The sequence below is a fragment of the Sceloporus undulatus genome, chromosome 3 (genome assembly GCF_019175285.1).
Source record: "Sceloporus undulatus isolate JIND9_A2432 ecotype Alabama chromosome 3, SceUnd_v1.1, whole genome shotgun sequence".
NCBI classification, from domain to species: Eukaryota; Metazoa; Chordata; class Lepidosauria; order Squamata; family Phrynosomatidae; genus Sceloporus; species Sceloporus undulatus.
Genome location: NC_056524.1, coordinates 273,452,177 through 273,467,800, shown reverse-complemented (window position 1 = coordinate 273,467,800; position 15,624 = coordinate 273,452,177). Strand labels below are relative to the sequence as shown.

The 15,624-nt window shown below is 45.2% G+C and overlaps 1 protein-coding gene across 1 annotated transcript in view; it reads left to right on the top strand.

The window, feature by feature from the left end:
- The first annotated feature begins 5,472 nt into the window (after window positions 1-5,472).
- LOC121926995 (cytochrome P450 2J2-like) overlaps window positions 5,473-15,624 on the top strand; it is a 33,397-nt gene continuing 23,245 nt past the window's right edge. The window contains exon 1 of the mRNA XM_042460447.1: window positions 5,473-5,851. Within this exon, the coding sequence (XP_042316381.1) occupies window positions 5,653-5,851 (199 nt within the window). The 5' untranslated portion in view covers window positions 5,473-5,652. The remainder of the gene's footprint in view (window positions 5,852-15,624) is intronic.

Here is a 15,624-nt window from a genome sequence, read left to right as displayed (position 1 = left end):
AATAAATAAATAAATAAATAAGCCAGGACAAATGTAGGACAAAAATTTCAAATGGAGGACACCTTTTTTTAAAAAATGGAAGATACGCTGAAAAATTTGCTGATTTTTTAAAAAAATGTTAATATAAATGCATGTTTTCGGAGGCTTCTATGACATGGCCCCCCCTGGCCCGCCGCTTCCCCTCCCCCCCTTGCCCGCCTCTTGCCCCCCCTTGCCCACCTCCTCCTGATAGGCCAAAGGCCCCACGCCCTCACGCGAGAGGCCAAAGGCTCCGGCGGCAATCGGCAGCAGGACCGGGCTGGGGCCGGTCCCAAGACCTTGCCGGGCCGCATCCGGCCCGCGGGCCGCAGGTTGCCTACCACTGAATTACAGTAAGGAAGGATGTGAGTTTGAGTTTCACAGATTCCTGTTTTACATTACCATAATCTGTGGTCAAACCAAATTGTCAAAATCTGCCCTTGATATTGAAAGGATAAATAGTCTGTGTCCATGAATGTTTTAAAGAAAGATCAAAGGGAATTGTGAAATGCCAGAAGGACATAGAGTCATGGGCCGTGTTTTCTATTTTCCTAAGCATATTGATCTTGAACTGTAACATCTTATAATCTTTGGATAAGGCCTCTAAGTTCTTCTTGCTGATCAAACATTAAAAGGATTAAAGTGGAATACCAATGAAATGATGTTATGATGAATTGGATGAGACAGTTTTGGGGGAAGTATCTTGCTAGCAGGGAGGATAAGGGTTAAGCCTTCCTTCCCTGTGAAATGGACTCTCCAACTGTGAATTTTTGTTTTGCATACTTTGGCTTTTCAAATTCAAGCACCTCTTGAAGGTAAGGAAACCAAGAATAAGAGTAGGAGAGCCAGCAAGTAGGAGGGAAAACTACACACTTGCTTCAGATTTAGAAAATAATAGGGTGAAGTAGGCTGTGGTAGAAACTACCAAGAAGAAGATAGCACCCATGAAAATTAATCTAAATTAATTTGTTAATTTCCTGTGACAAAGAAGGTGTGGTAGGTGCCACAGCAATGTTGTCAAACCTAAAGACGTTTGGTCGAAGTCAGAACTTGGGTTGAAATGGGACCAACCTCTATGGCAGTCCCTCCTATTCCATGTATGAAAAGGAACCAGAGTGGAATTGGCTGTCTTTCAGGGAACAGAAATCGGGGTGTAGCTTTGGAGGAGTGTGCAAAATGAGGACTTTGCACTTCAGGTGACAATTTGAAAGACAATTGACCCCTCCATGAAGCTTTCCTTCAGTTGCCAAATTTCTAGCATTGCAGAGGGTGAGATACTGAAAAGCATTCACAGGCAGAACTCTCCTGTTTGCTGTGTTTGCATTCCTTTCATACCTTTGTCTGTCCCCTTTCTTTGTGTAATCTCTATTTCTAAATCTTTAAGAGAAGTCTTTAAGTTACTCTCTCTCTCTCTCTCTCTCTGTGTGTGTGTGTGTGTGTGTGTGTGTGTGTGTGTGTGTGTAGAGTGTATGCCTTCAAGCAATTTCTGACTTATGGTGACCAAAGGCGAACCTATAATCAGGTTTTCTTGGCAAGATTTATACAAAGGAGGTTCCACTTTCCACTGAGTCCAAGAGCATATGACTTGCCCAAGGTAGATTTCATGGCCAAGTGTTCTCCAGAGTTGTAGTCCAATGTTCAAACCAGTTGCCACAACGCTAGAAATTTGGGTATGGAAGGAAACTTTCATTGGGGAGGAATGAATTCCTTTGGGAGAAGGCTGTGTGTTCATATTGGCTCCCCCCCCCCGTAGCTACTCCCCTGCGGACCGCTGCGGTGCACTTGATGCCAAAATTATGGAATGGCCTGCCGCCGGAAGAGATCCGTTACATTTAGGGTTGCCATATCCCGCCAGGGGGCGGGACTTTCCCGGTTTGGGGCAGGTCCGCACGGTCCCGCCCCGGTTTGACCCCGCCCCCGGGACACACACCACCCACGCGACGGACACCAGGCAGGGAAAGGAGCCTTGCCTCCGTTCCCTGCTTGGCCTCCTCCGCCGGCGAGGGAGGCGGCCTGGCTCTGCTCCCTCCTTCCCATCCTCGTGAAGGCTTGGGCCTCCCAAGAGGCCGGAAAAGGAGTGGGGCCGCCTGCGATCGCGGCGATCGCGGGTGCTGTCCTCCCTCCTTCCCGGCCTCTATGGAGGCCCAAGCCTCCACAGAGGCCGGCGAGTGGGGACCACCCGCGATCGCCGCGATCACGGGCGCTTTCCTCCCTCCTTCCTGGCCCCTATGGAGGCCCAAGCCTCTACCGAGGCTGGGAAAGGGAGTGGGGGCCGGGAGGAGGCTGCTTCCCACCGCGGTGATCGTCGCCATGAGGAGCAGCCCTTGTATCCTTCCCGGCCTGAGAGGAGGCCGAGGCTTCTTCCCAAGCCGGGGAGGAGGAGGAGGCCGCTTCCCACCGCGGCGATCGCTGCGATGACAGGCGGCCCCCGCGCTCCTTCCCGGCTTGGGAGCAGGCCGAGGCTTCCTCCCAAGCCGGGAAGGAGCAGGAGGACAAGGTTTTAAAATGTAGGACCTTAAAAAAAAAGGGTCCTACATTTTAAAGCCTTGTCCTACATTTGTCCCGGTTCGGAGCTCCTCAGTTATGGCAACCCTAGTTACATTGCCAATCTTGACAGCTTTAAAAGACGGTCAAGAGGGAGCTCTTCCAACAGGCCTTCCCTGTTTGACTGACACAGCTGCTCCCACTGTTTTGAATTGACTTGGATTGTTCCAAGACTTATTACAGTGACCAACTCTTGCTATGATTGTTTATTGACTATAATGATTTTAACAGTATTTTACAGTGTGATGTACACTCCATATTTGTGGCTTTGATTATTCACGGATTTGGTTAATATGTTCCCTTTAAGAATCTCTAGGTCATCCAGTGTAACTCTATGGTCAACTTTAACTAAAAGTTGCCCTGGACGACCTAGAGATTCCTAGAGAGGATATTCTACTAGTCCTTTGTAGCTCCTCCAGTGCAGTTCTATGATCAGTGTCTGTCAGACGTTGACCACAGAGTTGCCCTGGAGGACCTAGAGATTCTTAGAGAGGACACTCTTCTAGGCCTTTGTAGTTCCTCCAGCGCAGTCCTATGGTCAGTTCTGTCAGTTGTTGACCACAGAGTTGCTCTGGAGGACCTAGAGATTCCTAGAGAGGGGTCCTCTCAGGTAAAAACATGGTGTTTTTGCTATTTGCAGTTTTTCCACATTCACGGGGGTCCTGTGCCCCTAACTCTAGCGAATATGGAGGGACAAGTGCATTGTAAATTGTAGGTGTTATTTTAGGAAGAGGGGAGTGTGGGATTATTTTATTGTTTTTCTGGTTTTATGATCACATGGAGAGGTAGCATAGAAATTATTATTATTGTTGTTATTTTCCTTGAGAAAAGGCGGGCTATAAATAATAATAATAATAATAATAATAATAATAAGATTCACATTTGTTTGTTTGTTTATTTGTTCATTCTTAGATTATTTATGCCTCAATCTTTAGCCCCAAATGCCCTCAGAGCCCTGTTGTTGTTGTTGTTGTTGTTGTTGTTGTTGTTGTTGTGTGCCTCCATGTCATTTTTGACTTATGTTTACAAATCTCAGTTTACAGATCAATAGTTTGGTGGTTCCTATACTCATGCTTTCAACCTTTATAAGACACGGCATGCCAGAGAATGGCAGTGGGCAAAGGGATTTTCTCTAGTAATTGATGGCTGCTCTTCTCTCCCTTCAGAGGCCACATTAATGGAAGTTGGAATATGGAGGAAGGGTATCATAGCATCTAATGGGGTCAAGGCATGATGGCGCTGTGCCTGGCTGCTCCTCTGTCCCTCAGAAGCCAGAGCAATGGCTGTTGCGTCATGGAGGGATGTATGTTAGGAGTGCACATCAGGTTGCATGGCTCACATGCACATGTTCACTTTTAATTCTAGTAAGCTGCCTTGAGCTCCAGCTTTGGGTGGAAAGCAAGTTATAAATAAATCAATGCAACATTTATTGTACCACAGAAGATATTTGTGAGCAGGTTCTGCTGCTGGTGAGCAGGTTTACATACTGCTGTTTGATTGTGCATTATTTTCTGAGTGTCTTTGTCATATTTGATGGTAGGATGACTCAAGCGCTGTAAAGACAAAGGAGAAGTGCCATATCAGTGAATATCTCAGACAGCAGCAGATGATGCTTCTTCTTCACCAATATCCAAAGATCCATCTATGAAGCAGGAGGCTGGATCTGGTGGGAGTGATGATCAACATAGTCAATAAAGATCATCCAGTTTTCTTGAAATGCGTCAGTCCTTCTGTGGCCAATGCAAAACCTCATCGTAGCAGACAGTTTCTCCATCAACCACATATCTCAAACTCTAGACCAGTGATAGTGAAACTATGGCACGCATGCCAGAGGTGGTACTTAGAGCCCTCTCTGTGGGTATACATGCTGGGAAAACCCCAGACCCGGCATGGTTTTCATTTGCATTGGGCTGGGTCTTGAGTTTAGTGTTTTTCAGGACTGGGAGCCAAACTTTGTTCACTTCAAGGGTTTCTTCTTTCCAGTTGAAATTATCCAAATGTTTATGGATTTCAATGGCATCCCTGTGCATTTTGACCTGATAGTTCTTGGCATAGTCCAGAATTTCAGTGTTATCAAACAGTATTTTGTACCCAGTATGGTTTATAACCTGTTCTTCTGCTACTGTTGATTTTTTTGGCTGACCTAGTCTGCAGTGTTTCCCGTATTCCTTGATTCGTGTTTGAATACTGCGTTTGGTGGTCCCTGTGTAAACATGTTTGCAGTTGCACCATATGCAGTCAACTCCTGCGGCTGTGAGAGGGTCTCTCTGGTCCTTCATTGAGCGCAGCATTTGCTGGATTTTCTTCGTTGGTTTGGAAACCATTTGAAGGTTGTGCTTCCTCCCCACTTTGCCTATTCTGTCTGTGACTCCTTTGATGTATGGTAAAAATACTTTTCCTTTGGGTGGCAGCTTGTCTTCACATCTGGGTTGTTCTGGGTCTGGCAGCCCTTCTGACAATAGAAATGAGAATCCTTAACAGGAAGAATGTCTATGAAAGAAATACATTCTTGGATGATAATAGTCTGCTCCTTTCAAACTAAGCTAAAAGAGCAAAGGATGGTAAGGAGACCTATTACAGCCTCATTAAAGAGCAGATGGGAGGAGAGTGGAGGAGTTCAGTCTTAGATGAATTCTTTTTCTTTTACAAATGTCTGAAGTGGACAATATTATCTGCCCATAATGCTTTTGGGATCGGTGGCTGATAGAAGGAAGGAAAGCAAGCAGGAAAGGGAGACCCTGATGGACAAGAAAGCAGTAAGAACAAGTGCATGAGCTGCTGTTTCTTCCATCATCAGGGGCCTCCAGGTCAAATGAACTGCTGTTTTTCTCATTTGTCTTTTACACTTTATCCATTTTTTAAATGACAGATCTATTTTCACACATTTTTTGGAGTACTGATGTTACCTTGTGGGGCAGTGTACCTGAAAGACAAGTTGATTTCCTTCCTCCGAAATAAATAAAAGGCAGGAATCTGAGATGGAAAGGAAAACTTTGAGGAGGAATGGGAAAGGATCGCAGTTACCTCTGGCAAAAAGCTGAGAAAGGTTGAAGACGCTGTATTAACTTGAAATAATAGCTTGGTTAAAATATGAAGTTTCTTTTCTGTGTTTTGATCCAATGGCAGCTTTCTAAGGAATATGGAAACATTTGCACAATATGGATCACACATCATCCTGTCGTAGTCCTGTCCGGCTTCCAAACGGTGAAAGAAGGCCTGATCAACCATTCGGAAGAGCTGCGTGACCGACCACTGACCCACTTCCTCATAAAGGCCTTTAATAGAAAGGGTGAGTTGTTTAGAAGTTGTTTGTGTGTGTTTTCTCCTGCTAAGCAAAGAGAATAAAGGAAACCAGGCAAGTTTTTGAAGTAGCCATTGTACTGTACTGCCTTCTCCTGCTATTAGAACATCTAGAAGCCAATGCCATAATCACAAAAAGTCAACATGGGTTTCAGAGAAACAAGTCATGCCAGACAAACCTGATCTCTTTCTTTGATAAAATTACCAGCTTGGTAGATGAAGGGAATGCTGTGGATATAGTATCTCTTGATTTCAGTAAGGCCTTTGACAGGGTTCCCCATGACATTCTTGCAAACAAGCTTGTAAAATGTGGGCTAGACAAAGGAACTGTTACATGGATTTGCAATTGGTTGACCGCCCGAACCCAAAGGGTGCTCAACAATGGCTCCTTTTCATCCTGGAGAGAAGTAACCAGTGGGGTCCCACAGGGCTCTGTCCTGGGCCCAGGGCTATTCAACATCTTTATCAATGACTTGGAGGAAAAAATTGGGGGAATACTTATCAAATTTGCAGATGACACTAAAGTAGGAGGAATAGCTAATACTCCAGAGGACAGGATCAAAATTCAAAATGACCTGAATAGACTAGAAAGCTGGGCCAGAGCTAACAGAATGAACTTCAACAGGGAGAAATGTAAGGTACTGCACTTAGGGTGAAAAAATGAAATGCACAGATACAGTATAGGATGGGAGACACCTGGCTTAAGGAGACAACATGTGAAAGGGATCTAGGAGTCCAAGTAGACCACAAGTTGAACATGAGTCAACAGTGTGATGCGGCAGCTAACAAGGCCAATGCGATTTTAGGCTGCATCAATAGAAGTATCGTATCTAGATCCAGGGAAGTAATAGTGCCACTATATTCTGCTCTGGTCAGGCCCCACCTGGAATATTGTGTCCAGTTCTGGGCACCACAATTCAAAAAGGACATTGAGAAACTGGAGCGTGTCCAAAGGAGGGCGACTAAAATGGTGAAAGGTCTGGAAACCTTGCCCTATGAGGAACGACTCAGAGAGCTGGGGATGTTTAGCCTGGAGAAGAGAAGGTTAAGAGGTGATATGATAGCCCTATTTAAATACTTGAAGGAATGTCATATTGAGGAGGGAGCAAACTTGTTTTCTGCTGCTCCAGAGACTAGGACCCGGAGCAATGGATGCAAGCTGCAGGAAAAGAGATTCCACCTCAACATTAGGAGGAATTTCCTGACAGTAAGGGCTGTTCGACAGTGGAACACACTTCCTAGGAGTGTAGTGGAGTCTCCCTCCTTGGAGGTCTTCAAACAGAGGCTGGATGGCCATCTGTCGACGATGCTTTGATCTGGATTTCCTGCATGGCAGAATGGGGTTGGACTGGATGGCCCTTGCGGTCTCTTCCAACTCTATGATTCTATGATTCTATGATCATCTTTCGGAACTGAGGTTGTAATGTAGGTTCCAGGATAAACTCAGAAGGCAAGAAAGATGGTTGTTGTTGTTGTTGTTGTTGTGTGTTTTCAAGTCTCTTTCAACATATGGCGACCCAAAGGGAAACCTATCATGGGATTTTCTTGGCAAGATTTGTTCAACGGTGGGTTGGCTCTGCCTTTGCTTGAGAGCGTTTGACTTGGCCAAGGTCAACCAGTGGGTTTTGTGGTTGTGGTGAGAATCGAACCTTGGTCTCTAGAGCTGTAGTCCAACACTGAAACCACTATGCCATGCTGTCTTTCTATAAGAAGCATAAGGAGAACATATTCTGGAGTAATAAATTTGTGGAAGATACAAGTGGTATTGAAAAGAAGTAATCCTGCTGGTTAGAATGAACCTCTATACTGTACTTGCTTTGGTCTCTTTTTTGCGCATACATTTCCCCCCTGGATTTTTCTTCTCCGATTTCATCTGTCTGATAATCTCCTATGAAAAAGTAATATTCCCTGATAACCAGGATTTTAAGGTATGGAGTACAGCCTCGAAACGACACAGGCAACAGTTGTCTGAAGCCATTGGAAACAGGCATGGACTGCTTGGTTTCTATCAGGGTCGAGGTGGATTTTATCCTGGGAATGGGGTCACCTTATCTGATCAGCCAAACAGTTTGGTTATTGACCCTATCTTATCCAGTCTAATCAATACACAGAAAAAGAATCCAGAATTAAAAGCTGTTACCTCCTCCTTTGGTTGACTTACATCAAGAATGGTGAAGTTATTTTGCTTTTCCTCCCTACAACAGCCTTCTCCTTTGGATCCTTATGTTTTCTAGAAGCACAATGTCCAGACACCATGAAAGCACTGTTTTTCTAAACAACGCTAATCTCTCAACTGCATAAATTCATCATTTGTTTACCAGTGTATTACGATTTTAAATTTTACTATTAATAGCTGAAGTTTATTATATTTATTTATTATATTACCTTATCTTTATTATATTTCCTGAATGTATTTATGTATCACCTCTCAGCTGACCAAGGTCTCCAAGGGACTGACCAACAGTTTAAAGTTAGCAAAATAAACCAGCTAGTTTAGTTATAACACTATTCCTCATACTAGAGCCAGTCCTGTTTTAGTATCTGTCCAGTGTGGTATTATAGTGGTCTGAACATTGGACTATGACTCTAGAGATCAGGCTTTGATTCCCTGCTCAGCCATGGAAACCCACAGAGTAACCAGGAGCAAGTCACACATTCTCAGCCTCAGAGAATCCCTTGCTAGGTTCAATGACTTGAAGGCACACAACAACAATGGTTATTATTTAACTATCCATGAGTATAGGTGTTAAATAAACTAGCAGTTGTAAAGCCAAATTGCAACAGAAGTGAGGTCACCTGAGGTTTTGATGTGTGGTATCATCAACATGGAGATGGCATCCAGCTTTAGTTCTGCTTCTCATCAAATTCAGAAGTACTTGCAGGTGGAATGGCTTTGGTGAGGGCCAACAATCAGAATTGTGATGAAGACAAAGTAGAGCTACTGCGAGTAGGTGGCTTATCTTCCCAAGAGAATGATGTTAATCTTGTTTTAGCTGAGATTACAGGTTCAACAGCTCCTTGATCTATCTTTCCCACTTGTATAATTACCCTTTCTGTTTCTGAGATTCAGGTGATGGACTGGTAATTGCAGGAAATGTACCCTACTCTTCCTGAACCCTTTATTTCTTCCAAAAGGGTGTTTGTTTTTTAATGAATCTTTTTAGTCCACCAGACTTCTCTTTTTCATGCCCTTCACCAGTCTTCTGTGTATCTTTTATCTTGGCTCTGGTTTAATGTGTTCATGTGACTGTGCATGAACTGCACAGGCAGAGGAGACAGGAAAAGTGTGTGTGATGAGGAGGCCATCCCTATTTCTGCCCACTGTTTTGCAAGATTGCTGGGATGGTAATGGAAGACAGAGATGCCAAAGAGAGAAAAAGACAATAGAGGGAGAGATTATTGAATCTTAGAGGTGGGAGTAGGGATGCCATATCCCGGTGGCCCCCGGGACAAACCCGCTTTTGGGGGACACTACCCGCCCCGGTTCCCCCCCCAATTCCGGCCTTTGTCCCAGGCCCAGCCTCCGGGCCGGGTGCGCTCATGCGGCCATTACTGCGGCCGCTAACGCGACTGGCTGGCCACCCACCTCCTCCTCCTCCTCCTCCATGGCCGCGCCGCGCCGCCCTCCGCCTCCACCGCTCCTCCTCCACCTTCCCCCCAGCGCAGCCCGCGGCACTTGCCTGGGCCATGGCCGACAGCAGCGCACGCTTGCCCCTTTTGCGCGCTCGCGTGCGGGGCTTAAGAGGCAGCGCTCGCCTCCTAAGCCTTCTGGCCAATGGCAGATGAGCAGGGGCTGGCCTAGTTTCCAGCCCCAGTCTGCCATTGGCCAGTGTCAGGAGCCTTGGAGGAGGAGGCGGAGGCAAAGGAGGAGGAGGAGGAGGAAGCAAAGGAGAAGGAAGAGGAGGAAGAGGAGGCAAAGGAGGAGGATAGACCTCTGGGGCAGGGGGAGGGAATTTTTTTAATTATTTTTAAATATATACAACCCAGCCTTAGTATTTTATTTTATTATATTTTATTTTTAAATATATTCAACCCAGCCTTAGTTTTTTGTTTTATTTTATTTTATTTTATTTTTTTAAAATATATTCAACCCAGCCTTAGTATTTTATTTTATTTTATTTTATTTTTAAATATATTCAACCCAGCTTTGGTTATTTTATTTTATTCTATTTTTGTTATTAAATAACAAAGTGTCCTCCATTTTGACCATGTCTAAGAAACATGCATTTATATTAACATTTTTTAAGAAATCATTATTTTTTTGGCATGTCCTTCATTTTGTAAAAATGTGTCCTACATTTGTAAATCTTGTTCTACATTTGTCCCGGTTTGGAGCTCCTGACTTATGGCAACCCTGGGTGGGAGAGACTTCAAGCCCTAGCCCTCGATGCAGGAACACAAAAGCCAAGCAATCCCTGTAACAGATGGCTGTCCAACCTCTGCTTCAAAACCTCCAGAGAAGGAGACTCCACTACTCTGAGACATTGGCGGGATACAGACGGGCAAAAAGGGGTGTGTTCATGATGTCATGAAGGTATAGCCTTCAGACGGCCCTTACCTGAATGCCGCCATTAACACGCCACCCGCACGCCCCAAGCGGGAAGAAGCGGCATTAAAAAGGTGCTGCTTTTCCCCGCTTCTTTTCTATATAGTGCGCAAGTGCGCATCTCCGTCTGTAAGCTGCTGCATCAGTACGCCAGAATTGTTACGCCGCTAATTTAAGTTGCCCATTTAAAAGCTCCGTGTCTGCTGTGTCGCATAATGAGTCGGGATCCTGGAACATGCGCAGTTTGCAGTCAATTGCAGCGTCAGCTGCCATGCAGGTGTGGAAGCTGCAGCACAGCTGCAGCGCATTTTAAGTCTCGTAACCCTAACCCTAACCCTAGAGCTGCATGTACGCATGCGCTGCTAGAATCGTGGAAAGTCTGGAATTTAAAGTGCACCCCTACACACATTCCTGCGCCATTTTCACCTAACAATAAAAAACGCTAAAACTTTAAATATTTACATATGTACAAGGGAGGTGATGGGGGATGGCAGAGGGACAGCGGTGGCAGCTGCGACAGCTGTGGCTGTGCATTGCAGATTCAGCAAGAGCACGGGGACCAAAGGAGAGGAGGCATCCATGATGCTGGTGACATTGGCAACATGCAAGCGGACAAGGATACCAACACCAGCTGATCACCAGCTGGCAGGAGACCACCTTTGTTCTTGGGCAGGGCGGGGGGAAAAGTTTAAAGGGGCTTGGGTGCTTTAAATGTGCACATATGCTTTCTGCCGCCGGTCCTGAGCGCCGCAGCTGCGCATCCACCAGCCGGCAAAAGAAAAAAAAAAGCCCCGTTTTTGGCCGCCCGTGAGGAAGCTGCCTCTCTCTTTGCGGCGTCCTCCGAGGCGGCGGTATGGAAACTGCGGGTCAGAAACGGCCCCTGGTGAGGCGTCTTCACTGCCCCCCATGTGGAAGCCCCATACACCTGAGCCACGTCCCCGGGGCGGGCGGTCTGGAGGCTCCGTATTCAGCAGAATACACCTCCAAGACGTCTTCCCCTGCCCGTCTGTATCCCGCCATTGTGTTCCACTTTTGATCAGCTCTTATCAATAGATGTTTCTTCCTAATGTTTATGTAGAATGTCTTTTCCTGTAGCTTGAATTCACTGCTCTGTGTCCTAGTCTCTGGGGCTGCACAAAACAAACTTACTTCTTTAATTTTTTGTGGGTTTTTCAGGCTACGTGGCCATGTTCTAGAAGAGTTTGTTTCTGATATTTCACCAGCATCTGTGGCTGGCATCTTCAGAGAACGCTGGCATGGAAGAGAGTGATACACACACACACACACACACAGTGAAACTAGGCTGGGAGGAGTGATTTCCATGTTAATCTGTGTATTGTTCAGTTGTTGAATGGCAAGGCCTCTCGGTTGGAGGATCTGCAAAGAGGATTTGTGTCTTTTTAATTAGAGATCCATTGTCTGCTGGGAAAACCCCTGATTCTGATGGTGGTTTTCATTTGCATTTTGCTGGGTCTTGATTTTGGTCTTTTTCAGGACTGGTAGCCAAACTTTGCTAACTTTAAGGGTTTCTTCTTTCCTTTTGAGGTTGTCCAGATGCTTGCGGATTTCAAATGCATGTCCTCCCATCCTGAGGCCTTGCCATTCAACAACAGAACAACACAGAGATTAACATGGAAATCACTCCTCCCAACCCGGGGTCACACAGTATATATATACCCCACTCTCTTCCATGCTAGCCTTCTCTGAAGATGCCAAAGCCACAGAGGCTGGCGAAACGTCAGGAATACACTTTTCTAGAACATGGCCAGAGAGCCCCAAAAACGCAGAAAAAACTATGGATGCTGGCCATGAAAGCCTTCGACTTCACAAATTTACTTCTTTTTTCATATGACACGCCTTCACATATTTAAATATGACTATCATGCCACATCTTAACCCTCTTTTCCCCAGGCTAAACACATCAGCTTGTCAACATCCTTCTTGAATTGTGGTGCCCAGAACTGGACACAGTGTTCCAGGTGGGGCCTGACCAGAGCAGAATAGAGTGGCACTATGACTTCCCTTGATCTAGACCCTATACTCCTATTGATGCAGCCTAAAATTGCATTGGCTTTCTTAGCTGCTGCATCTCATTGCTGATTCATGTTCAACTTGTGGTCTACTAGGACTCCTAGTTCCTTTTCAGTCTTTTTAAGCCAGGTGTCCTCTGTCCTATATCTATGCATTGCATTTTTTCTTCCTAAGAGCAGTACCTTACATTTCTCTGTGTTGAATTTCATTTTGTTAGCTTTGGCCCAGCTTTCTAGTCTATTTAGGCCATTTTGGATTTTGATCCTGTCCTCTGGAGTATTAGCTACTCCTCCTAGTTTGGTGTCATCTGCACATTTCATAAGCATGGATGGGGGAACCATCTAACGAGAATGCAATGTGTCGCAAGATTGATAGGAAAAAATGAATTGGTTGATAGATTTATGCATGTTGGGAAGAAAAAAGTGCATAGGCAGTAATGCCCTTTTGTGTTGATTTGAATTCATCTAGGATAAATGTGCTGCTAACAATGCAATTTGAGTGTGGATTTCTACAAGTCAGTGTGATGTAAATGGGGCGAAATCTTGGCAACTACTGTGCACTGGATCTGGATTATTTTGCTGGTGTGGATTCAGCCTCAGTTGAAAACTGAGGTGAAATGGATTAGTTGCTTGAAGGTGCATTTCCCCATGCATCTACCTGCCTGAGAAATGAAGTCTGAAGGAGGGGTGCTCCTCCTTGCCCCACCAGTGGGTGACAACCCCAAATGTTACATAGGAGGAACCCACCTTAGTTGCTCAAAGATACAGCTGTGTTGGTCTGTAGAAGCAGTATGTAGAGAGATCTTGTAGCACCTTTGAGACTAACTGATATAAAGAAATTGGCAGAATGAACTTTCATAGACTTCAGTCTACTTCCTCAGAGTCATACCTTTGAATTCAACCTTTATGGAAAGCACCAAATTTAGGAGAATGGAGTGGAAATCCATCAACCTGTTCGAGAAACCTGCCCAAGAACAAACAGACATTTTCTTTCTCAATTTATGCATCTGTGAAAGTAGACTAAGTCTCTGAAGGCTCATGTTCCCAACTTCTTTATTTCAGTGAGTCTCAAAGGTGCTACAAGATCTCTCTACCTCCTCAGGGGCTTTATAGACTGGCCCCTTTTTGCGCTGGATCAGGGCCATGGTAACTTCATGCCGCAGCCCCAGTCAGGCCTTTTGAGGGTGCAAAATGGAGTGGCAAAAAGCGGCTCCTTTTTGTGCCCTTGAAAGTGCGCTATAGCCATGGTGGTGCTGCTGTATGGCACCCAGTCGGTGCTGCGTTATCTGGATGCAGCTCCAGAGGTGTGTCATGATGCTGCGCACCATCTAGTGTGGCATGTGGTATCAGGGCACCTGGGGGGACGGAGTCAGGTGGGCGTTGTCAGGACACTGTGCCCCGACTCTGCTCCCAGGCCGGCCTTTCAGGCTGGTCTGTAAAGGCCCTTAGGCATGTTTCTGTTGAAATAAATCTCAAGTAAAGTTCCTCTTTTTCGCTTTCTGTCAGATTGATTTATTAACAGGTGTGCACACATGCATGCAGACCAACTGCAAATGAACACGATGCTTGCCAGGTAGACAATCAGTTTGTTCCACCACCCAACTATTCCTTCCCAGATGCTGTCAGGGTCCCCCTTTTTGGGTCCCTCTGCCATGGATGTTTTGTTAGAGTGTTAGAAGTTTAGAACGTAGGAGTGCAGAACGCTGTGATAGCTTGCAGGTGCCAGTGGGGCTGAATATGGGAATGTGGAGGAGGTGGCAGAGACAGACTCCCAAGGATGGCTGGCCTGGCAGTGGAATGTGTGGATGGGAGGGGTGTCATGGTGGTGATAATATTGAAAGTGCTGTTAGCTTATGATAGCCTTGTTTAAATATTTGAAGGAATGCCATACTGAGGAGGGAGCGAGCTTGTTTCCGCTGCTCCAGAGACTAAAACATGGAAGAATGGATGCAAGTTACAGGAAAAGAGATTCCACCTCAACATTAGGAGGAACTTCCTTACAGTGAGAGCTGTTTGACAGTGGAACACACTCACTCAATGGAGTCTGGTGGAGTCTCCCTCCTTGGAAATCTTTAAACAGAGGCTGGATGGCCATCTGTCAATGGGGATGCTTTGATTGAGAGTTCCTGCATGGCAGAAGGGGGTTGGACTGGATGGCCCTTGTGATCTCTTCCAACTCCATGGAGTTTATCACACGAAGGAGATCGGGAGTTTATCCCATGAATATCCTGGAAAAATCACGTAATTATGCAAAATGATTTCACACAACATCACAAAAAACCTGCCATTAAAGTGGTCACAAAGAAGCATTAACGTGCATCTTTTTACTTTTGGGATTTCAGTGAGAATGCATTTCCGATATCACTTTATTTGTGCAATTGCATGTGATCATCACTTACGTAATTACTTGTCATTTTCACTTTATATGTAGGATGTTTTAAATGGGCTTTAATCTGTCTTTAATGCTGAAATTAGTCCCAATGTGATAAACTCCTATGATTCTATGATTCTAGCTCATCAGTCTGAGCAAAGCATATCTTCCTTTGCTGATCATCTCCAGTAAGCTCTTTCTAGTTCATCAATAAAGTCTGGTTACTGAGTTAAGATAAAGACAGGCCATCACAGATGCCACACTGATTCTGCAGGACACATGTTGGAAAAAAGCAGGGGAAAACAGGTTTTCCTGGAAACTGCAGAATAAAAAGGTTTTTTCCCCTAAACCACATTATAGCCTGAAAGATGTGCTTTCCAACAGCACCAGAACTGAAGTGGATATGGATTCTTTTGCAAGTGTGTTTCCAGCCCAAGGGAGCAAGCAACATGTTCTCTCACTCCATTTAAAATTGTGGATTCATGTGGGAAAGAACAGTTTGCTGGTGTTTCCCATAGCAAATATAAAGCCCATGAGCAAGCATCCTCACATCAGTGGTACACATTTTTTTTATCATAAAAACAAAAGGCTAGGTTTATCTGAGGGACACCTAGCACCCCCAGAAGCTAGACAGATGTACACTGATGTTTCAAAATATGGAAAAATGGGTGCGGATGTATTTACACATTACATCTGTGTCATGGCAATTACCAGCATAACATGTCACCAGTGCTCCTTATAGGAACATCACCTGTAGAACTGCTCTGAGAGTGGACTTCTGGGTGGCACTGTAGGTTGCAAGAGTTTCTGTGGTC